This window comes from Crassostrea angulata, chromosome 5 (assembly GCF_025612915.1).
Source record: "Crassostrea angulata isolate pt1a10 chromosome 5, ASM2561291v2, whole genome shotgun sequence".
Classification (NCBI taxonomy): Eukaryota; Metazoa; Mollusca; class Bivalvia; order Ostreida; family Ostreidae; genus Magallana; species Magallana angulata.
The window spans coordinates 28,414,766-28,440,341 of NC_069115.1; the positions used below are offsets into that span (position 1 = coordinate 28,414,766).

The following is a 25,576-nucleotide window of genomic DNA, read 5'->3' on the forward strand; positions in this document are numbered from 1 at the left end:
ATTAAAAGGGTTTCGCTCAAATTCACTTTTCCATTCATGATAGATGTGTAAATTGAAATGTACCATACTCTCTAATGTGTGTGTGAGAGAGAGAGAGAGAGAGAGAGAGAGAGAGAGAGAGAGAGAGAGAGAGAGAGAGAGCCTGATACACTAGAGAAGCAATTGCTAATACATGTTGAGAGACAGAGAGAGAGAGAGAGAGAGAGAGAGAGAGAGTAAAAGAGAGAGAGAGAGAACTGATTATAATATATATTTAAGATTAGAATTTTCAATAGTTAAATGCCCTCACTCTATATTTTTCTCTTTCTTTCTTTCTCTCTCATAAAAAATATATTGCAGCAGCAGTAGCAGCATCTTAGAGATACATTTGTAATTTAAATGATGATCTCTTATCTGACCAATGATTAGTAAATACATCTTTTTTCCGGGTCCAATCTGTTACCAAAGCAATCATTCACTTCCCAAATGATTTTTGATCTGTATCGTGTTTTTCCCTTTATAGGCCATTGAGAGGGAGAGAGGTTAACGTGGTCCCCATTTCCCCTTAATGATTTATAGGGTCGCTCCGTATGTATATTCTTCAGAACACTGTATGTGTAATTTGATCGCACATTAAAAAGAAAAAAAATGCTCGCTTTTCCCTAATGAGCCCAGCAGTTGTTGAATAGATAATAACTTCCCTAATTTGGTTAAAACACATTTTTTTTTCTTTTCTCTTATTCTTGATGGTTATATGAAGGGCTGTTGCACCACAGGCTTTGACATTAAATTTGTATGAAAAGTATTTTCCCCCTTATTAATTTGTTTGTTAGTTTTTTACTCTGGAAAGGAGATAAAGACGAGAAAATGTGTTACCTAAGTTATTGACAGAGCAGAAAAATGCTTTCTATCATTTCTTTTATTATGAATTGTTCTCAAATCAATTTGCAATGCACCATGTTTTTGGGTCTATTCAAAAAAGCTGCATATATGTTTATTCTAAACAAATATATATATGAAAGGTACTGTAAACTTGAGTGTCAAAAATTATAGGTAATTTTGAGACAGTTTGGTAAAAGTATCTATTCAATTAATGTGACAGTCTTCTGGGTAATTTATAAAATTAATTTTTTTTTTATAAAAATAGAAATACTGATAAAATTTAGTAGTTACTTAAAAAAATGAATTGATAAAAAAACTCTAAAAGGTGGAAAAAGTGAGATATAGGGATATGGCTTGTTTTTGTTTTTTGTTGTTTTTAATTTAAAAAAAAATGGGTGTGGGAGAGGAAAAATTGCCAGAATGTATTAATCATATAGGAACATATTAATCATAAGGGAACGCATATTAATCATAGAAATATGAGAGGAGTGTTGGCCTTCAAAGATCGGGACTGCTCTCTTTGTGAGTAGTATCAAAAATACATTCGCTCTGATTTCAGGGGAGATAACTCGTGTTTGTTTGGAGCGGAGAGTTGTTTGAAGTCTGGGGTTCTTATAGATGCAAAGAGATCAGACTATGCACTCTAACTCTTGTTTTGAATGAGCTATAATTTTTCTTGAATTAAATACTTGAGCCTATAAAATTCTTATCTCTTTTTACCCTCTTTAACCCATCAGGAAGAAAAAAAAAAGGAAATTTTGTTTTTTTTGCAAGTAAAAAGTGAAAAGATTGTTACAACAGCATGGGGGCTCAACCACATGCAATGCTGACATTTTCTATTTTCAAACAACGCGATACCAACATTCAAAGTGTTTATTTTTGTTTCATGTTCATTAAATCTTTGAAACTCCGAAAAAGATAATATTGTATCTGATAAGTGTTACGACCTATTTCAGTCTATTTACTACGAAATTTTGTTTTCCACCTCCACCCCACTGGGATGGGGAGCCATATCAATTCGCGGATCGTGCTAAACCATTTGCTCATCCGTTTCAAATATATTTATTAAATCTGTAATCTTGTCATAGCGTAGACCTGTTAAATCATGTCGGGACACAGGGCCTCATTAAATCAGCTCTTGTAAACTTCACTATCATCGTGTTTTTTTTTTTTTTTAAGAAGACGTCACTTTGCGATGTCTGAACTAAAAGAGAGAGAGAAAAAAAATACAATGCTTAAACAGGATCTCGACTGCGGCTTTAAACTCGCTTCCCCCTGGACTCTCCCTCCGGGAGACGCGCAGATAATGAATGAAAAATTATGCTTTTACAGATAATACGTGAAATATCGCAGTACTTGACACTTTAATATGGAACAACTCAAGTCATCAGTCTTTCTGATTTTAGCAAACTGACTGATTAGTTGGGAAAAAAAAGTGGGGTGCACAGAGAGAGAGAGAGAGAGAGAGAGAGACAGACAGACAGACAGACAGACACAGAGAGACACAATAACGAAGCTGAAATGAAATCAAAATCTAATGAATTTTATCAATTAATGGCTTTTTTTTTGTTTTTAGGGTACCATTTCAAGTATCTTTTAAGAGCTATCTAAGAGAGAGAGAAAGAGAGAGAGAGAGAAAAAAAAAGAAAAGAAAAGAGAGAGAGCTAATAAAATGGGTGAATGTTGAAAGTTTTGATTCTGGGTAACAAGTAGCTAGAGAACTAGAGTAATGTAAATAGAGGATAGGTCTTGGCTATCATGGTTTCAGCCAATGATAACTCTGTACAGGGACTGCATGGGGGAGAGAGAGTTATCCTCGTCAAGAGGCAGATGTGGAAACATGTCGGGAGAAGTTTTCTTGTCGCCGGTGTTTGTTTTGCGATAAAACAAGTACTTTTCCCTGTGTATAAGCTTGATAAGTCCGCAAGTCTGTACCAAATTTGTCAGGCCCCAAGGGCTTCTTCAGTCGGCGGAGATAGAGAAACTGACCGGTATCAAGTGTTTTGCTGAAGTTTGAACCTTTTGGAGGACAAACTTCCACAGTATTTATCAAATTTCCAGGGGGAAAAGCTGATAAAACTTTCATAATTTGACAGGGCTTAAATTTTGATACTTCAGATTATACAACATGATTGTCTCTTCGTATGTACATGCAGGCCTATTCAAATTTTCCACAACCAGGTTCAATTTTTCTCAACACTCCAGCAAATGTGGGGAGATCAGACTTTGCCCCAATGTACTCTCAGTTTGAGAGCCTGAGTACCTCTAAAATGATTCTTCGAATTAAAGTTTAATGAAATTTGAATTTTGTAAATAAACCCTTCCATCCACCCTTTCAAGGTCAACAAAATCATAGGCTTTATTGGGTACAACAATGGCACAAACTCTTAGAAAATGAATTGACAGTTTATTAATTTTTTAGTATCTTCTCGTTTTTATAAAACTGTTTGTGGAGAAACATTTACAGATCTTTTTGAGATGCATGGAGTATAGATAAAATTGAAATTAAGTTTGCAAGAGCAAAACTATAATTAAATTCAAATTTCTTTTATTTGTAGATTTAGAAGAATGCTGGGATAGCTCAAACCTGAAAGAGGATGAGTTCGAGGAGTTTTCCGTGTACATCGTTCATGACCGGGCATGCGATCGAGTGTGTCCAAACCGTGCTCAAGCCTCCCTACCCAGAAACCTGACCCTGAAGCCCTCACAGAACCAAGTTAACAATGTGAGTTATAGTTTTGAGCCGAGTCAATATATGAGTAGATTTAGAGTGTTTTGTATAAGCAGTTGTGCTGATATTATCAGTCTGTCTAAGTACTCATATAGGAAGGAAATTAACAGATGTATCTTCTTTTATTCTTTTTATTGCTATTTGATTTTGGAATTGACGGTTATTGACATTTTGGTTTTTAGCGAGATGATTTAATTAACTCTAATTGTTATTCTTTAAAAAAAAAAAACCAAGTATAAAAAGGCAAGATCTGGTAAGTTTTTTTTAAGAAAGGTATAATGCTGATCTGATTATTTTGTTGTTTTTGAAAAATTTGAAAAGTTGAAAATCTTGTCAAATTTGTAAGATTTAATGTCAATTTACAGAAGGTTGATTAATCTTAGAAAGATGTGTTCAATTTATTAAAACAACTTAATAGGTATGGGTCTGTAGAAAACAAATTTATCTATATTCAATCAAGCATTGTTACAATGATTTTTGTTGAAAGGCGGCACATGTATTTTGATATGTGTACAATGGTTACAGTACGGCACTTTCTTTATAAAGTTATATATAGGTCATCCTGCGTTGTGGAAATTCCTAAAAACTATACAAATCATGAGGAAATATTCATTTGTTGTTTCTCACAATGCTGTGAACTTTCTTAATATCAAGAATGCATAAGAACTTTCAATGTATAATTATAGGTTTATCGTCAGTGAAAAAAAAAAGATACAGGAAAAGTTTGAGGAACTAATTCCTGTGTATTTGAAAGTAGTTTTTGAAGTGTTTTCTTTTGTTCATTTCATACTTTTTTGTCATAAATGCAAACAAACCTTTTTAAGGAAAGAAGAGAAAATTATAGACTTTTATCTCTTGTATTTCCGCCCTTCTCTGTATTCGTTTCTCTGTGGGGGTAAAACTGTTTGAACTAGTCGCAAAAGAAAAGTCTTTTTTCTTCAAGATATTTTAGCTCAGAGAAAATAGGAACAAGACAAGAAGAAAATGAAAGCAAAGAGAGAAATCTTTTTTGGTGTTTAAAAGCGACATCTTTAGATTAATATATCAAAGTCCGGGTTGAAAGGAGGGGGAACCGTTATATTGTGTTATTATACCGCAACTGTAAAAGGCCTCAAAAAACGGACAGCGTTCAACTCTTTTGAGAGGTTTTCATACAAACTTGTGAGAAAGCAAGATCAGAGTTTTTTTTTACCCTTCAAAGAAAACATTTTTTTTGGCAGCTGTAGCGGTCCCTTTTGGATTTTGTCTTTTTATATTGGCTTACTGATTGTCCCTTCCTTAGTATCTTCAGCAAGTCCACTCCCCCCTTCTAATTACATAAAGGGGAAACTTTATACACAAAAGTTTTATTCAATTTGAACATTTTTGTAAACTTACTTTCCAAAAAAAAAACACCCCACAATGGTAGGTGGTTTAGAGTGGAAAAAAATGGCATTCAAAATTCATACTATGATTTTTATTTTTTTTCTCTCTTTAAATATGGACCTTAGTCCTTGGAGGCATCATTTCACTACCAGAACAATATGGCACTTGTTGACATTTTACAGAAAAAGACATTTTGAGAACTGCAAGTCCGGCTCAATCAAGGGAGGATTTCTCTCTACTCACAGTGCATACTGAATGACAGTCGGTTACATGTCACAGTTTTGTTACCATTTACTCAAATGCTTTTTTATTTTCGATACATAAAATCCTTATTCTCTCTCCGTTTAATAGAAAGTTGATCATTGCGAGATCATAAAAAAAAACGAGAAAAAAAAAAAAACTGTTGCCTAATTCCAATGAAGTGAAAAAGATTAGACAACTTAAGTTGCACTTATTATCTGCGTTTAATATAAAAGCCTCTATTATTGACGACAAAGTAGCGATTCACTTATATACATCTTCGTTTTTAATTCCTATTTAAATTTTCCGAAAATTATTTTTGAATTATTAATTTTTTTCTTTCTGTGACGAGATCCCATACTTGTTTTGTGGTTAAGTAGAGAGCAGTGTCTTTATACAGTGAATGAAATTTCATCAAGACCTTTCAAAGGACTCGATAATGATCTTCACTTGAAAGTAATGGCGAAGAGTAGAGACACCAAATAAATTATAATTCTTTGGTCGGCCTAAGGGAAGACTCTTCTATTTTGTTCTGGGTTTGCTTTGAAATGATATACTAATTTCCTTTTAAATTCCATTTTATTTTTCTCTAGCTCCCTCTCTATCCTATCTCTTTTTCTCTGTCAATGAAATTGTTACTTTTGATGTGCATTTACCCACAAAATGAAATCTTTGGTCAGGGTTTGTGTGTATAAAGTCATCAGATATTGGTTTCTAATATTTAATAATTTTCATTTTTTGAGGTATATATTTTGTATAAATGAGTTTCCAGATTGAGAATAATGTCATTATTTTTTTTTTCAATATATAGGATAGGTTAGACAAATTAAAGAGGTTTGTAGATGTTTATAAATATTTGTTTCTAATTAAATCCATGAGGATATCGCTAAAAAATCATGAAATATTATGGGGAAAATCACTTCAATCATAAATAGACTGTATTTGTTACAGATAAATTATATATGAGCAATTTAATATATTAAAAAAAACTTTTTTTTGGTATTCATTAATTAGCTCTATGTAATTTCCGAATGGAAATAACTTTTTTAGTGCTTTTCCATACTACAAGATATACTTTTAAAATTCAACAAGATATACTTTTGAAATATGCCTGTTGGTTTGTAATTCTGCAGGTACTTTATACAACATGCAATAATTTCTCCAAGTATTTATCTTTAAATCTACATCTCTAAACTTGTTCTACGATATCGATGCAATTACAGTTTGAACAAAATCTTATTCCTTAGCTAATTATTTCAATTCAATAAAGCTCAAACATTTATCTATCATAAATGGGTCAACTTAAACTCCACAAAACTTTCAATTTTCTTTAGAGATTATCCCAAGTAGCCTGCTATCTGCTTTGCTCCATCCATCGGCTTACAGCCTTTTGATCTCGATTTACTGCTAAATCCCAAATTTCCGTGAATACAGACAGATGGGTCGCGAGTATAATTCGTCGTATTAGCTGATGATGATTGCCGACCATAGATTTTTTATAAAAACAGAAATTTTAAGTTTGGAATAAGGCAAATTTTATCACCTCTTGAAAATCAGGAGCCAAAAACCCAAGGGGGGAGGGAAAAAAATGTTTGATGCTTTTTCATTCAGCGTAAGTAAATAGAATTAGCGAATTAAGGGAGATGTTAGCTTGATCCGAGAGATTTGAGGTTTCGATAAACGAGATAAGGACCCATGATACACAAGTCAATTACACACTTTTCCGAGTTTGAATTTGACTTTTTTCGTCATCTGTATGCATGTAAAATTTTTGCCAGTTTTCATGTAATTCCCGTTTAAGATACAGAAGTGAGAATCGTTCGATAAAACCGAAGGTAATTTTCAAACAGATTTAGAATTTTACATGCTATTTTGTGCGAAGGTGTGTATTATATTAGTTTTAGTAGCTTATTAAATAAAGTTCTTCTGAGTTGAAACATGTTTCAATTGATTGTGAACCACTTGGAGTCAAATCCTTGGAATAACTGTTTCATTAAATATCCTCTATAAACTAAAGTTGATATTGGCTGAAAGTGTATATAAACTTTCTCCCTTATCTTTACTCTTACTTAATCCGTGCAAACATCAGCCCATTAAAGAGGCGAATAGTATGCGAGAATTGTCATGAAATACCAACAGATGGGTTGGGAATCCTTGACCATATCAAACCAACGCGAAAGAAAAACCTGCCGAATTATGACATTGTTTTCCCCCCTTGTCACTCTCTATCAAGAAAGTGATAGTATAATCCATGTTAATCGCGGCAAAGGTGTCTCCAAATCCTGCTAGTTTATTGATCTTCACACACCGAGGTTTGTTTGTCAATAACATTTCTGTCATTCCTGATTCCGAAATCATAGACTGCCGATGTAGGTCCGTAACTATGTAATGAAGACATCGCCTACCAAAAGACAGCACGAAATCGCCCAGTCCCGATGATTCATATTTATTCAATCGAACAGAAAAGTTTGCCCAGATTATAATCTAACTGTGAAATCAAATTCATCGGATCTAGACCGCAATAACGAATTGACCCTTGCGGAGGGGAGAGAAAATCTTTTTGTCTTTACAAAATTCACAAACATTTGTCAGAGGAAAACATTTTTTCTCAGGAGTTTTACTCCTCAAACCTTAGATTACCTTCCTAATTCTATAAATACCATTGATAAAATCTTTTTCAGAGAGTTATCTTATTTAAAGTTGTTTTTTTTTTTTCATTCAATTATATTTTTTCCTTTCCCATGTAAAGTAATTACTTTTGTATATCTCCGTGCACAATGTGGATATCTCTTTAAGTCATTGTGCGCCTCTTTACATTGTCACTTTTTGGCGTTACAATGTTGATCACATAATGAGATCAAGACATTTAATCTGCTTTGTATGTTATCGACGATACGATCACACTTCCATCATGGGAAAATGATAGTTATATGTCTCGGAAAAGGCAAACGTTGAACCTCCCCTTATAAACTTCTAAGCCCTCTTTACCACAAAAAAAACCTTCTGTTTTGTAATTTCATCAATTAAAATTAACTTGAATTGAAGGGAAAATAAGAGTAAAATATTTGGAGATTTTCATTGAATTTCTATAAATGGAGGGTTCTGTTGACACTTTTTTTGTAAAAAATTAGGTTTACTCATATATGATAGCTAGTATTTAGATTTTGGAGTAGCATTTGCTACATTTTACAAGCTAGCATTCTTCACAGAAAGTTAATTTTTTTTTTGGACAAATAATAGAACATTACTTGGTTTTCATCTCATGATCTTGGCTTGGCTATATAAATATACATATGTATTTGATACACACATAGATAATAACTTTAAGTAGTGCAGACATTGTAATTAGTGGCTCCTTGGGGATATTGCAACCAGAGACAGCAACACTGCAACAAACAAAAGCAACCCCCTCTGAAGCCAGAGACAGAGCGTTGGACAGAGGCCGACTGTTAAGAGAAACCTGTGATTTGGAGGGACTTTCAGACAAAATTTTCTTTTCTTTCAATTTCTCCAAACATCAAACCACTCCTATGTGAAATTGAAATTTTGAACAAATTTTCATTTCAATAAACAAACCTTAGAATGGTGTGAAAGGCATAAATTGTTTGCATACATCTGAAGAGGGGGCATTTTGCTTTAGAAATCTTTTTTTCTGCAATCTTTTTTCTACAAGTCTATAATTTGAATCCTGCCAAAAAACAATTTTTTTTGTCAAAGTTCAGTTATGAAGTAGAGAATCAGTTTGTCTTGTGCTTGTCATTTTCTGTCGATTTCAATGTCTTCGTTTGTTTAGGGGAAGACATAATTTGGGAATTCTTTTTAATTCCAATAACGGGCATATTTTTCTTGCAGACAGTTGATAAATAGGAGGGCTGAAGGGATACAAAAAAAATAGCGTTGATTTCTTTCCTGTGTGTGATTTCAACTTTCAATTGCCGTGAAATATCACCAGCTAAGCTTTACCTGCAATTACGTCAAGAATTAGCGGAGCAGATAAACTGTATCCATTGAAAGCCTCTCTTGTTAGAGAGACTCTCCTTCCCTCCCCTTGTGTCAATCACTCACGCCCCTCTTCAACTGTAATTGTCCAACAAGCGACTTTTAGTCAATTTTCTCGCTAAAATGTTTTGTCGATTCGTCTGATATGTATTACTGCTGACCTTCGAGAGGGCCTAATTTCCTTATTATTATTTTTTTCCCAATAGCAATTGACTTTCACCTTGCCTTGGGTTTATCCGCTTTTGAAAATTAAAATATTTTTGTTTTTTTAAATAGGCATTTCAGCCGAACAGCAGATAAATGCATCTTTTGTCAGTTATACAAAAGAGAAGAGATAGGTTACCATTATTGAATTGGGTCTATCATAATAGAGAAAAAAGTTCACATGAATGCAAGAACTTAATGTTAAATATTTAAATTATGACCATCACTCTCATACAATAGGTGTAGTGTTACTGGAATTAGGTTCATATGTATTAAATTTAATCGTCACAGCTAATTTGCATATAAAAGTGAAAGGTGTGGCGACTGCACGGTTTGGAGGTCCCAACCAAAACGCCGTTTAAAAAAAAGAAGAAAAAAAAGGGAGGAAAAAAGATATCGCCCAATCTTTTTCTATCATTTTGAAAGTAAAAGAACTAAGCAGAGGAAGGTCATTTTTCTTTAAGAGCTCAATGTATGAAGATTATCAAGTTTTGAAGATGCAAATCGAAAGAATTATAAGTGGGTATTTAAGCAATAGGAAATGAAATTCTAGATCGGGGCAAACAGCCAGTGGTTATCAGAACAGTTGGATCCATACGGTGAAACTTTACTGCTTCGTGACTCTGTGGTCATTTTCACGGATAGGGGAGTTTGGTGTGAATTTTATCACTAAAATCCGCAGGTCAGTGCTACATAGATAATCTCCTGAAAACTTTTATGAATGAAAGATCAGAAATGATGCATGGTAGCTATTAAAAGCCCATCCATGATCAATTTGTACGACAGGGCTATTTGCAAGGATCATCTGCTGGTTTTTAACATTAATCAAAAAATGCATATTTGTGTATTAATCTTATTGATAAAATCAAAAATGTTGTGATTATGATAAAAATGATTATTTTGTCTCTCTCTCTCTCTCTCTTTCTCTCTCTGTCTGTCAGATGAAAAATGTTCATTGAACTTTTGATCTAAAACGACTGAGCATTAATGATCAATTTATCAGATGCAAGGGGGGCTTTTGAGATTAAAAGAAATTATGTTCTTGCTTTTATTTCATTGGCTGTTGAAGACATGCACATGCAAATGATTGCCTCAGAGTGCTTTTAGGGGGTATTAAAAGAAGGTTTCAGTACAGATCAGAACTTTGTATTTTAATAGGAGCTGAGTAGATGAATTTTTGGTAAATGTTTTCATAGTGAAAAATATCATTTGCAGATTTGCAGGTGTGAGTTAGTTGACTGAATTTTCACTTTTCAAGTATTATCGAATTAATTAAACCATCCATTGCTCCACAGAGTGGCTTTTCAGCTCCGCATTCTGACGAGTGTGTTGACAGCTTTCGAAAATTTCCTTTGAAGCACAAGGACTTATTCACTTTCCTTGTCCCGTCGATGGCTGAATTTCAAACTCGGGGGGAGTACTTTGGCTTTCGTCAAGTAGGGGGCTTTTAAACAGAAGTGTTTTTTTCTTCCTGTACTCAGTTCCTTCTTTTAAAACCAAGCCCAGATTTCTTCTCATCTTGTGGTAATTGCATGGACCATGCACAGGGACTTTGTTTTGTCTGAATCTCTCTCTTTCTCTCTTAAATTCTCCCTCTCTTTCTGTACATGTCTTTATTTTCACTAATTTTTTTTTCATCTGCAAAATTGTGAAGTGAGTCTTGGGTCTATTATTTTAGAGAAATGTGTATCGCCCCCTCCCGTGGAGATTTTCTAGTGGCTTCGTTGTTATTATAGATCTCTATCATACTCAGGACCCACGTGTTCCTCAAGGGTTGCACATGCATGTTGAATTATCTCCCCCTTCTCACCAATGAATTGCATGCAAAAAATGATTTATTATTAAAAGATTCCTATGAAAAAGTTAAAAGTTCTGTTAATATTATGATATCATAATTATTAATAGACTCTATGCATTGGCTTTGAACACCTCTCTTCCCTTTTGAATATTTTGAAGAAAAACATTTTTATTTGCTGAATTAGTCAATCATTCAAAAGGTGCTTTGACTCCTCTAACTGTATTGATAAAGACATATACATACCCTTTGAAAACCTTAAGAGTCAAAACCACCCACCTTTTTCTAAACTAGCTTGAATCTGGTCATCCCTTGATGGGAACAAATTTGGTGATGATGATCAATGAACAGATCTCTTAGAACATCAATCGTCTGAAGAGGGAGATTCTCATTGGATAAACACTTGTCGATTTGACAGCTGTACACACTTTTGCAAGTTCAACCCGATGGGCCCCGTAGCTCTCTCAGTATTTTCGTTTTTCGTAGCCTCTATCAAGAGATTTTCCTTTTTTACACACCCCCTGGGTGGTGGTATCAGTAAAACGAAGCTGCTGAACTTACGAGGGTCATTGGAGGCATCAAAATATTAGATGTAATTTTTTTACTGACGACTCGTGTGAGCGCCGCCGCATATATATGTATATAAAAAATCCCTGTCTCTGCTATCTCTTGGCGAGTGGTAGGGGGTCCAATCTATAATTTATATCTCTACCAAGCCTGATTTAAAACCAGAGGATCTTTAGCCTTTTTCTTCATTAATACAAACTCTGTGATAGAAGGAAAAAGTTCCTGTCATTTAAAGAAAAATAATATAAAAAAGATTCCATAATTCGGCGTATTATATAGTTGGAGCTTGGCTGTGCAGAAGTCTTGTGTGTGCTTTTGAGAATATAATTGTTTGAGAGGTAATGTTTCCTGTTTAATTATTCGATACTTGACTCAAGAACTGGCCATTCTTGTTCATTTGTTTGTTTGTTTGTTTGAAGACTAAGAAAGCTAATAACATTGAGACTGTTATCACAGTTTCAAGTATAGGAACATTTCCTTGTTGGTTTGGTTTTCTAATTTTTTTGTTTTTGTTTTGTCTTATTTTAATTTGATGTCTGATGACTTATTTTTTCCTTTCTTCTCTCTCTCTGTCCAGGGACTTGGAGTTTGGAGTCTCGACCATATTCCTCGGGGAACCAGATTCGGACCACTTGTTGGAGAAGTCTTTTCCCGTGAACCATATAGCAGGAAGGAAACCGACAGAATTTCTCTTTGGAAGGTAAAAATATTTTTTTATTAAAATTTTAATTGTTGTAATTTCTCAACTATTTGGGTTTTTTTCTCTCTCTTTTTTCTATCTCTCTGTCTCATTGAAAATTATTTACCACTTCACCTAGATTTTGATGAAATTTAGTTCTTTAGATTTTTGGGTCTCTCTCTCTCTCTCTCTCTGGTTTTTTTGACTCCCCGATTTTTACACCATTTACAGTCATGCAGGCCTTTAAATTGAGTGACAAATTGATTTTCAGTCTTTGACAGATAATATTCTTCCCCCAATGCTGATAAAGATTTAAGTTGTTTTCATTGATATTTTTTTTTTACAATTCCATCTCTTTAATTGAATTTAAAAATGTTATTTTAATAATGAAGTGAAATGAAAAGGAAATAATAAAAGAATTATGTATTATAATGGCTTACAAAGAATTCAATTATGGTTTTTTCCTTTAAAAGATGAGAGACCAAAAAAGAAAGAAAGAGAGATAGAGTGAATAATTTTTATTCAAGCTTTATTATGCATTAGAATATTAACATATCCTATTAAATTGAAATAAGGAAAATTTTTTTAGGAAACTTTGCATAAACAAGGTAATTAAAGATGGTCAAAATTGAAAAGATATTAAACCTCTCTGACTTCTTCTCTGTGGAAGTGAGAGTATATAGAAAAAAATTAAGTGCATTTAATTTTTAATTGATTTTTTTTTTAAAACCACGAGCATTTCCCTTACTGAAAGTCAGCCCCTATGAAGAAATCTCTGATAAACATCTGTACAGCAATAATATCTTCTATTTAGGTTACTTTATATCTTTAATTTTGCCTGTGGGTAATTTAGATACCCAGTATCTGTTTGCAGATGTATTTTACTTTCATTTGATCCCAAGCATTATAAGCCTCTCCGATAACCCATCTAAAACTAAAAAGCAGTATCAGTTCGAGTATTGTGTACGTGAGTACCTATAGCCCCCTATGCTCTCGATCACATACTCCGAGTAATGGCCAGGGAAGGTTTGACCGAGAAAGAAAGAATTTGAAAGAGAAATTTTAAAAAAACCCATTTTTTTTTTTATTTTGGGATAAATATTTTTCTCCGTCTAACCTTGCAGCATTGTACAAGTTTTGCCTGCCTGTTCTCACGTATTAGTTTCATCTATAAATCGTTATGACTTTCTTTTCAAATTTTTCTCTTTCAAACAGTGCCCAGATACATAAATGAGATAACTACAGGATTTACTTTCAGATAGGGAATTCTGCGTTGATAAAAAGTTCAGTGGTCGTCGAGTTGAGTTTCGTATTTTTGGGGGAGAAATTTCATTTTGTTTCTTATGTACATATAGACACCCCAGTATGAATGCATTTTAAGTATTAAGGAGCATGCAAAAAAAAACTAAGAAATATGAGAAAAGTTTTTCATTTCTATGATGTCATTTCACAAGTATGAACAATATTGTATCTGATGGCAATCTCTTTTATGACTGAAAGTAAAACCCAGTGAAAATATCTAAGGTATGTCCATATGTTTTTCTTTAGGTTTTTAGGGACGACTTTTCAATTACATTTTATACGACTATTGAGAAATAGATATTTTTATCAAAGCATGTGTTTCAGTTAAACCTTATCTTGTAGATTGAAAACTAAGATTTTTTTTTTACTTCAGAAAGTGAAAAGATAAATTTCAATTGACAGATGTTATCTGATGGTTGATCCAAGGCATTTCAGAATTTCAGTGTAAAATGTGTTGACACTTTAAAATCATTGCAGAAGGAAATTGCCCGTTTAAATAGATTCATTGCCAAGCACTTGTATGATAAAGGCCCCAACGGCTCATGATTTTGAATATTATCAAATGTATATAAAATATGTCATAATTTTTACCCTAATAATCTTTGAAATTTTGAAGAAAAGAGAAAAAAATTAAGAAGAAAGATCTGGGAAATCTCTTCATTCATTTTTCGTAGTGCACTTTTGACATTTGTAAAAGTGATTACATCCAAAAAACCAAAAAAAACCTTTATATATTTTTCGCCATGTTACCGAAATGTTATCATAACTGTCTATACTCAATATGGCTGGTTTTTGCTCAGAGAGAGAGAAAGGCGAGATAAGTTGATCTTATCTATGGATAAAAACCTGCTAACACTTTGTAAGAGCAATATAATTTTTTTGAATCCTTGTCTCTCCTCATTGGACAAACTTGAAACATCCCCCACGGACAAGAATCAAGTTCTGTACTCGAATAAAAAATAAGATTATCTGTCGGCGCATATATATACCGTATATATTTGAAGAAACAAAAAAAATAAGTCGAAAGAAGAATTGCTTATCACTACATTTTCGGTAATGTTATATATATCTACGATTCTGTCAAAGTGACACATGTTTTATAGTACGATGAACATTACCATTGCATTAAGATGGAGGCGATATCGGGATAATAACTCACTCGGAGCGCCTCGCTTCCTGGACCCCCTAACGCAACACGGAATGACACGCCGACTATTTCAGTAGCATGAGTTATATTTAATTCTGATCGTAAACCAATTTTTTTTTTATGTTTTTTTTTTAGTTTCCTCTCTTCATTGATAAAAATTTTTTTGGAAACAGGTTTTTTCCCCCTTAAATATGACTTTCAACCAAAGGGTCGTACAAGATCTCTTGTCATTTGAATCATACAGATACTTTCCTCGTATGTTTTACTAAACAACTTGTTGAAGAGTGAACACCTGGAAGTAACTTAAAATCTTACAGTTTTGTGTTTGATTTTCATTTTGTTGGCTTCAGTCAAAATTAGTTATGGTCTTATTTCTGTCTTGATGAGATCTTTACACATGCATAGATTTTGATTATGTCTTAATTATGTTAATTAAATTATATCATGAATATAAAAAATAGATTATTTTTAATTGAAATAAAAATCTATGAAAATTCTACAAATTTTGAAATGGTGGTTTTTTTATTTTGCCTTTTTAGGTTTTCAAAAACAACAATGTCTACCAGTTCCTTGACAACAGCGATGTGACGCGCAGCAACTGGATGCACTACACAAATTTCGCCTACACGGCAGCCCAGCAGAACTTAATCGCGTGTCAGATAGACTTCAATATTTATTTCTACACGACGAAGCCCATCCCCCCCAACACGGAGCTCATGGTGTGGTACTGTAGGGAGTATGCTGACCGCCTCAACTGCCCCCTGACAGGGGAGGAAATGCTGCAAAACTGGAGTAAGTTACAGTTATTTCCCCTTCTTAAAAAAAAAAAACTTTGATTTTGTTACGTTTACGGGCTTTTTAATTGGTAAGTAAAAGACTTAGTCTTTCACAAAATGGGTGAAAAAAAAATGTGTTTTTGGTTAGACCTTTCAATTTTCTTTTCCTAGATGAATAGCAATTTTTTGGACCACATTCCAATATCTGTTTATATTGAAGTATTTTTTGTTTGTTTTTTTTACTTTTATAATTAAGCTTTCATTTACTGACAATAAAATGAAGGTGCAATATTGAGGAAACATGTTAAACTTAATTGATAGTTTTGTTGAAAAAGGATATTTCGGCTGATTAAATGATTTTCTCTTATTTTAAGATATAACAGATTGAAAAGAACAAAAGAATTCTTGGTCAAATATCTTTTTGTGTCGGAAATTCAATGATCTTTTATATATATTGGAAGTTCTCTTGAAAAGCTTTTTCTAGGAAAATAGAAAACAGAAAATAATTACTTTGTTGAAAGCTAAAAAAAATCATGGATTTTCATTAAGTCTTGTTTAGAAATAATAAATCGTTAACCTTTGTTTGTTGTAAATAAAGCTGGCTTTTATTGTCTGCTAATAAGTTTAATTTTCCGCAGTCACTTTGAAAATGGAACCAGTCTGAATGAGAAATAAGACATTTCTTCTTGGGTATTTTTCTGATATTAGACATGTCTTTGTGAATCTTGGAGCCTGCAAGGCATAATCAAAAGTTGACTTTTCCCGAGTTTATTGTTATTGAGAAACCCCAAGGAAAATGCCTGACAATATTCACAGACACTTTTTGAAATCGTAGATAGCTAGTGCAGGGACGTTGGAAACATCTTGATTTTCAAAGATGGCCCCATGTGATTAAAGTGGGAAAAAACAATAGGTTCGCCTCCAAGGAGGTATTTTCTCATGAAGTTCTTTGCACGCAAATATGAGAATTTGAAATGCGATCAGGAATGTCGGAGCAGCGACGAAGCGAAAGATCAGTGAAGCTCAATAGGGATAATCTCAATGATCGCCTTAATTCATAGTCAACTAGCAAATCATGATCTTTTTATTTTAAATTGTTGAATCTTGATTGCTATACACAGGACCAAATTTGAAAAATTGCCAGTGAAAAGAAAGATATCTTTTAAAGGATAAAACAAAAAAAAAACCAATTCATTGTCATTTTAAACCAAACCCTCTAGGCATTTGTTCGTATTAATGTAACAAATTTGAGGTTGATACATTGAATTGCATTTGGGAGAGAAAAATATGGCAAGAAAGAAATTGATGTAACATCTGGTTTGTTTGCATTGATTAATAGATAATGATGCTTTCACTGTCCTCGTAAATGCCCGGAAACCTATGTCTAGCTCAATCTTAATTTTTTTGGTGTCTTGTGATAAATGAAAAGCATAGTCGTAATCTACCATATCGTTTTCACTTAATAATGAAATTTTTCAAAAAATATTTATATCAGCAGATCTAGACTTGGTCACCTTTTTTAACGATTATAGTGCGTTATAATTAGATCTAAAGGCGGCCTTTATTTTGTACATGAAACAGATAAAGAAAAATTTTATTTTCCCTAACAGAAAATGAAATCTGATAGTATAGGTACATTGTAGATATCTGCTTGAATATGAAGATTGTGTCTTGAATATACTTTTAAATATAATCATTACGGTATTGTGACATTCCCATTTGACACTTTCAAAATAAAATTGACAGCAAATGCTATGGTCTTTTTATGCAAGATAGACCAATTATGTAAAATTGTACCATAATTTAGCATGTGAAAATGATTTCTGAATAGAAAATTTTGCTATATTTTGGAAGTTAAGCATATCGTTTACACTGGTGTCGGAGATTTTAAATCATTTTTACACTTCCTAAGACTGTTATATTTTGATGATGTGTTAATGAATGGTAAATTTGATATCTAATTTCATGCAAGGAATTTCGATGTATTTGTTCATGTAGATTTAAATTTAAAACTATTGAAAGCATAATTATAAATATCTTATATACAAGATATAAATATTATTTTCTTTACATATAATTTTAAAGCAAAACACTTTTTACCCATGTCAATATTTTATATTTTACTAGCCTAAGTATCTTACATAACCTATTTATTTTCTTTTTAGATTATTTAGATGAATTTATTTATAATTATTTGATAGAATCAGAATTTCAAAGAAAAGATTTTTTCTTTCTTATTAATAACTGTATTACTTTAAAATAATTAATTGATAATTATCATAATTACAAATCATGATGAATTCCATTATTAAATTCATATCTTATGATATTATCCATTTGAAATATATCCTATTGATTTTTCAACAGCAGTATTTTTTTTATATATACTTCATCTAACAATGTATCTTTAATTAGTACACTGTTCGAATTATTTTTTCAACTTTTACTGCAGTTTGTCGGTGCATATCGTTTAACTGACGTTTCCTATCATCACCGCTCGCCCATTACCTCTTTAGATTTCCTAATTATCGAAGCCCAAATAATAAGAAAAAAAAAATTCATTTTTTTTTTATTTTTAACAATTGGCAGTTCCCTAAATCAGTGTCTAATTATAGGATAACTAGGCCTGTATCAGAGTGCAGAAAAATTATCACGTTGTTTGAACTCAGCGTTTTCCTTTCGAGACTTTGTAATGAGAGCAAATTACTTTCTCCACACTCAAGTGTTGAATCAATCGATTCGGTCAACTGCTGGGGAATGTCAAGAGTCGGGCAATTAATCGTCGCAGGGTAATCATTCGATTAAATAAACAACTTTTACATCAGATCACAACTGTTTTGCTAATTGAAGGGCTGTTAACACTTGATTTGATTTTTCTTCGCAACAATTGATCAAGTGGCTTTATATAGGATCTTGTGGGATTTCTGTGTAGTTTAAAAGTGGTTGATTTATCTGTAGTTTTCTTTTTGTTTGTTTCTTTTATTTCTCTCTCTCTTTCTCATACATTCTCTCTCTCATTCTCTCTCTCTTATTCTCACTCATTCTCTCTCTTATTTTTGATTCTGAAGTCATTTCGCCATCTCGGTCAGTGAGAGAAAAATATTTTTACATCAGTAATTCCAAATGTTTATTTGCATGGATTTGTGGCATTTTATATTCTAGCTGAGCCTTTCGTTTACAAATGAAAAGCGAAGCCTTGATGTTTAAACAGTATATCATTTCAATGGCTTAGATTCCCCACTTGGGATCAATGAAAGTGATTTTAGTAAATATCTGCTAAAGCTTACAGCCATCTCGGATTTCCTTCAAAAGAATTACCACTAATGACTTTCACCATTTTGTAAATTTTACACCATTAAATTATTAATCTATTGCCTCAATTTTGCTTTCAAGGTTTTCAATTAAAAACACATTTTTCTGCCTGTTGGGAGTCAGGTTTGACAGTTGAATGAAATGAAAATCAACAAATGAAAATGTCAAAAATGTCATATAATAAGAATGTTTTTATAATACATATTGATGTTTGCCTTTGTGCTGCTAAATCAAGTTTCTCGTTTCTGAACATGTAATGAAAGCTGCGATTTAGAAAAACTGATCATTATAAAAGTTAGAGACTTTTATAATGGAGGTCAAAGAACTTTCATAAATAAAAACTTGTGAAAACATTTGACAAGTCTGGCAATTTTTTCCATGAATTGATGAAATCTGGTTGATAGAATTGACATAATGTTAATATGGTCAATAAATAAACCTATACTTTGTTAATACTTTTTGTAAGGATTTTTTTTATTAAAGGATACTTTTATTTTACTTTTAACAGGGCGGCAGTATATCGAGCGACAGATCACCATGCCCAAACCTTTACTTCCTCTTCCTATCTGTCACAACGCATTCAAACCGGACCTGAGCGATTCCAAATTCTGTCCAGAAAAACTGACGAAGGAGTCCAAAAACGAAAGTAGTGACAGCAGTCGAGACGATGGCTTCGCCATTGATTACAGTTTACATAAGAGAGATGGTTCGCCCACTAGCGAAGATCTTGAGAGGAGTCGAGAGGAACGCAAAAAGTCAGAAAATATGGAAATTATCCCCTCCCCCACTAAGTCTCCGCCCATCAGTTACTTGAGGGATAGGCTGTCGCCAATGTCTATCTTTCAGGCTAGCTCCACACCATCTGCTTTCCACCCAAAACCGGTCATGGCACACAGCACTCCAAAGAAATCATCGTCCGGTGCGGTGTTTGATAGTCTGCTGATGAAGAAGATGAAAGAAAATGGTGAAGATGTGCCAGACAAAATGCTGAAGGGAGATATGTCTCCACTTGACTTTAAATCACCCAATGAAATCAAATCACAAATCTCACCTGCTCATGAGCCGAAAATCAAAACCGAAGAATCTAGTCCCAAAGATCTGAAGGATCGTGCACCTCATCCAGACCAATTCAACCCCTTCAATCCATTCTTTTTCAAGTTCATGCAGCCAAACCCGATGATGGATAAAAACAACATGCCTATGCCTCCATACATGGGCCGTCCAGAAGAAAACAAATTCATGTCCAAGATGCCTCCCCATTCTGGGCCCCCCTTGTATTTCCCCACCCCATCCATGCCCTATCTTCCAGCCATGTATCCATTTGGCCCATACCCAGGAATGCCCTGGCAAATGTTTCCGCCTCCTTTCCAGCAGATGGGCAACCAGCAAGCACCGATGCCATTTCCACCTCGACCCATGATGCCTCAGCCAGAGCAGGTCCTCAATCTCACAAAACCAAGAATGGAGGGGGTTCACGGACGGGGACACAGAAGTCTGCCCTATCCTCTGAGAAAGAAGGATGGAAAGATGCACTACGAGTGTAATGTATGTTATAAATCATTCGGACAATTGTCAAATTTAAAGGTGCACCTTCGCACTCACACTGGGGAAAGGCCATTTGTCTGCCAGACTTGTGGCAAAGGTTTCACCCAGCTCGCTCATCTACAGAAGCACCATCTTGTCCATACCGGCGAAAAACCTCACGAGTGTACAGTCTGCGGAAAGAGATTCAGCTCAACCTCCAACCTCAAAACTCACATGCGCCTACACTCGGGGGAGAAGCCCTTTCATTGTAAACTCTGTCCAGCCAAATTCACTCAATTCGTCCATCTTAAACTTCATAAAAGACTGCACACCAATGAACGTCCGTACGAGTGCCCTCAGTGTAACCGCAAGTACATCAGTGCGAGTGGACTCAAAACTCACTGGAAGACTGGCAACTGCATCCCGCCCGGTTTGAACATTGACTACAACACGCTGTTAGAAAATACTCATCACGAGGTCATCAGCCAAGACCGGCAAGACGGATACAACGAAAACATGGAAGGCGAGAAATTCGAAAAATACGACCAAGAGCTGGACGAGGACCTCTCCAATCAAAGTCATTTAGACTCTTTTAACAATAACGCAGACAGTCCTAGTGCTAACGGAAGCTTAAATCATTTACGTTTGAACAGTTGTAGTAGCAGCGTGATTGGAAGTGACGAAGAAGGGGAAAAGAACCCTCCCTCGCCGGCTTTCTCTGACCCTGAGAACAGCAGCACCAGTGTGTTTGAGAAACCAGTGGAGTATACCATGTCACCCTCACCCCCAAAACTGTCATCCCCACCCCCCATCTCAAACCCTGAGCCCGTCTCAGTTTAATCAAATTAAACTATAGTGACAGATTAGAAATTTCCTAGGACCGTTTTTTATGGTTGGAAAATACTGTATTAAATTATACATGTAAAAGATGCATAATAACAAAGTAGAGCATGATAATTTAATATAAACACATTCAGACCTTATGTAGAAGAGTTGCATCCCTTGATAGATTGTGTATTTGATTTGACAAGAACTTAGTGTGATGATGATAATGATATATATATCCATGACAGGTCAAATATGACTTTTTTTTGTTTGCTGAATATTTATATTTCATGTTATTTAAACAGAGTTGAATTGTTTTTGTATAATTTATTTTTCTTTCTTTCTTTTGAGTTGTGATTTTTAAGGTACATTTTTTTTTAGGTTATACCAGTCTTCTTTGTAATTTAAGTGTACAGCTCAGCAGCCTCTGAAAACAATTTGTATTTATTTATTTTTTTCATGGATTTTTGATTTCATAACTTCCTGCTACATGTATTAAATGCTAAAGCACTATATTCTTTAACCCTGTTTTAAAACATAAATTTTTTTTTTTTATGAAACCTGACTATGTTGAAAATTTTGAATTGAATGACTTTAATGGCAGCAAGGAAATATTTATTTTCTGATATCAGTGAAACTAACAAATTTTTGCTGTGTGTTTTCCCACTAATTCTTTTTTTAAGAAATGTGAATTTGTACCTGTTGTTCTTATAATGGCTCTTGCATTTTGTGAATGTCATCATGTTATGATGACGTTTTGTTTTTGTATGATTTTTTTTTCCTGGCATTTCATTTGCATTTATGTCTATTGACAATCATTTTTAAGAGTATTGCTAATGAATATACTTATTCAGTTCAATGACTGTATTGAAATGGTTAATAAAACGTGCTCCCAAAAGCATAAGAACTGTGAACAAAGAAATTTTGTTAATTTAAGAGGGATTTTCAATGGAAACAACATTACTTCTAATGAAATGTTATCGTCTGATGAAATCCTTTTTATTCTGCTTTCAATGAGATACAAATTGTTTATCTATTTTGGTCCGTTATGGGGGATCATAATGTTAATCCTTTGTTTTCAATGTTTACAATAGGGAAAAGTCTTCATGTATGCTATAAAATTGACTACAATAGGCCGGATTAGAAATGGCATTTGGGCTTCAGAGAAAATTCAGCGTCACTGATGCTCTAGGAGATAAGATAATGTATTGGTAAATAAAAGGTTTTTTCTTAAATTTTCTAAATCAATTGTCATGATTATCTCCCTTGGCACGAGTGCAGTCCCTTGGCGCATCGGCCATATCGTCCATATCACAGAGAAACGAGATTGGGAGTTATTAATGACACCGGAATGGTCCGGAGCTCTCTGTCAAATTAACAGAGCCGTTCTACGTAACTGTATAGTAAACGTGTTTGTTTAATAAATTCCAGGAGACAATTTGGGAGTCTCCGGGCGCTCTGGAATCGTCTTACTTAGACTTTTCAAGCGTGTCCGCTCTAATCTACACAATCGTCGGAGTAATTTTCAAAATCGCTAGACAACCGTCATTTCCCTTTGACTCTTTCTCTCTGGTGAATTATAAGATTTCTATGCAAATTCTCCTCTGTGGCCATGCCAGGGAATTAACAGGTTGACACCATATTGAAATTAGTGAAAATCTTTATCTGGAGAGTTCGAAGCATTGTTCTTAAATGTTGGCCCCCATTAGCGAAACAAATGATGCAGAGAACGCATCATCTAACAGGTCTCTTTAACTAATGATTTAGTAAAATCAACCGGCAAATAAAAAAAAAAGCACATTGAATTAAGCTCTTGCATCATTTGCATGTAGTCGTATGCCGCGATTAGATCTCGAACGCAAATTGGCAGTTGAAATTGACAGGCATAGATAGCGAACGGTTATCGTGGCTCAATGGAGAGAATTGATTGTGAAAGTTTTCTGTCAACACTAGAAGCGGAAATGTTTCGCTTTCTGTCGAAATTTGTGTCAATATTTATCAATTAAGGGATGCTTTACGACCGGTCGGTTTAAAGCGGTGAAATAGAAAACTCTAATAGTTAGATCTAAATGATAGGTGGTACGTTTCAGAGGTAAAACAAAAGAACAAAAATCTAGAGAAAAGAGAAATTGTTCTTAAATAGAATGTGCGCAAGTTGATAGAGATCATTGGGTTTTTGAAAATAGCACACCTTTATGGGTTTTTTTTCCCAACAAATTAAAATAGATTGTCTCCTTTAACAGTCACAATTCTCCGACTGGTACGGACATCGCAATTGATATTGGAAAACATGTTAATATATTGACAAAAAATATTTTTCTGCCCCCTCTTTTTAATTCCTGAAAAAAAATTACGAAAAATAAACCCCCACTGTTGAACAAACAATATTCTAAATGTAAAATAAAATGAACTGGTTATAATGTTTGTATTTCGTTTTCCTTTTTGAAGACTGTGAAATGTTTTAAACTTAACTTGTTTATGTTTGAATATTATTTAAAAAATAAAAATATATATACACAAACAATTCATTTGGGATTTTTTTCTCGTTTTATTTAAATTACGATTTCTATTTTTGAGGCACCCCCCCCCCTCCAAAAAAAAACACAACAACCTAAAAACAAAAACAAAAACCCAACAACAATCAAAAAGGTATATGAAAAACATAAAAGGCACTGAAAACCTTTAAGTATATGTTTTTATAACAGTAGTATGATTATGACAGATGCAAACTGGGCTTGTATTGCATTCATGCAATCATAAATTGTTATGTCCTCTTTACAAATTAATTTAAATTATTTTTGTTATAAATGTATTCTTCAATTCTATATTTTACATTATGTATCAAAAATACTTTATATATAGGAAAAGCAATCCGAAAGTGAGATTTTCTACCTGTTGATTTATCGATGTCGAAATTACACAAAACTCTTAATGCTAAATATACATGTACCTATGTTTCTGATACGAAGCTTACGACGGTAAGAACTTTTGACATTTAATAAAGAAAATTCTCAACACGTAATATATTTTCTATGAAATTATGTATAAAAAGAAAAAAAAACAACAAATTAACATTGATAGAATATACATGTGTATTTTTCAATGTTTTATCCAAAATATTTATATTCATATATGTTAAAAAGGCACTGACCAAATGCGCATTTGTTTCAAACGTTAGGAAATTTTTTTACCTGAAATCGTACGTCACGTGATTTGCGTTTGAATATTTCGTGAAACAAATAATTTTATTAAAACTAAATCTTAATACAAGGAAACATGGACTTGGTCATATTGTTTTTTTATGATTCATATCATTCATGCAACACGTGCAATTTTTCAATGAAAAAAGGAAGGGGGGTATTTCCAAGGTCATATTCTTTCCACAAGCTAGCGTATTATTTTAGAGGACAAAGAAGGTGAAAGGCTGTTCCTTAATGTCTGCTTAAGATAGCGATCACAGTTTCCATTGCAATTAAAATGCATGTGTTAAAAAGAATTTATCCCCGCCTGACAATACGATAAATCTGATTTATGAACTGATTAAAATATTAAGTTCATAATCTCCAGTGGGCTGCCAGTGAAAAACGTTCTAATTGGTCACGTGACCGAAGCTCATTTAAATATTACAAAAGATTTTTGGCAGTTTGAACCAAAAAAAAGATAGACGCGTTGGATGACCATTTTGCATAAAATGGGATAAGAAAGGGTGAATTCTAGCCCTCCTGAAGATAAGGATTCTGAAATATCAGCAACTGAGGGCAATGTACTGATTTCAAACTTTTACAATTTTCCCCGATTAGAACTGACCCCGCGTCTGTGACTTCCTCTGTTAATTCTATTATATCTCTCTCCCCCAAGTACAATACTCACTGCACTGTTCCTTCGGCGACACTGGATAATAATTGCATCACTTTCTGCAGTCATAAAACGCTTGAGAAAGAGTTCATCGCTCTTGTTTCAGTGCAAAAGTTATATGTGACATAATTATGTTAATTTGCAGGCAGATTGCAACGTTACAATTGCTGAATAAGAGAATACAGTGAATGAAAATTAAAAATACTGAAAATAGTACGGGGGTCGTTCTTTCAAGAGCCCAGTGAAGCTTTTTGTACTTCCTTTGATCTTTCAGAAATAGACTTTCGATATATATTTATACCACGCACAATTTAATAATAGTCTACTACTCTACTTATAGCAGTATTTGTACATTTCGAAAAGTGACGAAGATTATTTTTCAAAATCTCGCGAA

General features: G+C 33.7%; 1 protein-coding gene across 4 annotated transcripts in view; it reads left to right on the plus strand.

Moving 5' to 3' along the window:
- LOC128183876 (PR domain zinc finger protein 1-like) overlaps nucleotides 1–23,851 on the plus strand; it is a 39,297-nt gene extending 15,446 nt beyond the window's left edge. For 3 of the 4 annotated variants that reach the window (XM_052853083.1, XM_052853082.1, XM_052853084.1), the window contains exons 2-5: nucleotides 3,420–3,586; nucleotides 12,340–12,462; nucleotides 15,430–15,682; nucleotides 19,487–23,851. In XM_052853083.1, coding sequence (XP_052709043.1) covers nucleotides 3,420–3,586; nucleotides 12,340–12,462; nucleotides 15,430–15,682; nucleotides 19,487–21,342 — 2,399 coding nt within the window. In that variant the 3' untranslated portion in view covers nucleotides 21,343–23,851. Of the gene's footprint in view, nucleotides 1–3,419; nucleotides 3,587–11,554; nucleotides 12,101–12,339; nucleotides 12,463–15,429; nucleotides 15,683–19,486 lie in introns of those variants that run through there. The other variant, XM_052853085.1, reaches the window with a different exon arrangement.
- Nucleotides 23,852–25,576: the final 1,725 nt, after the last annotated feature.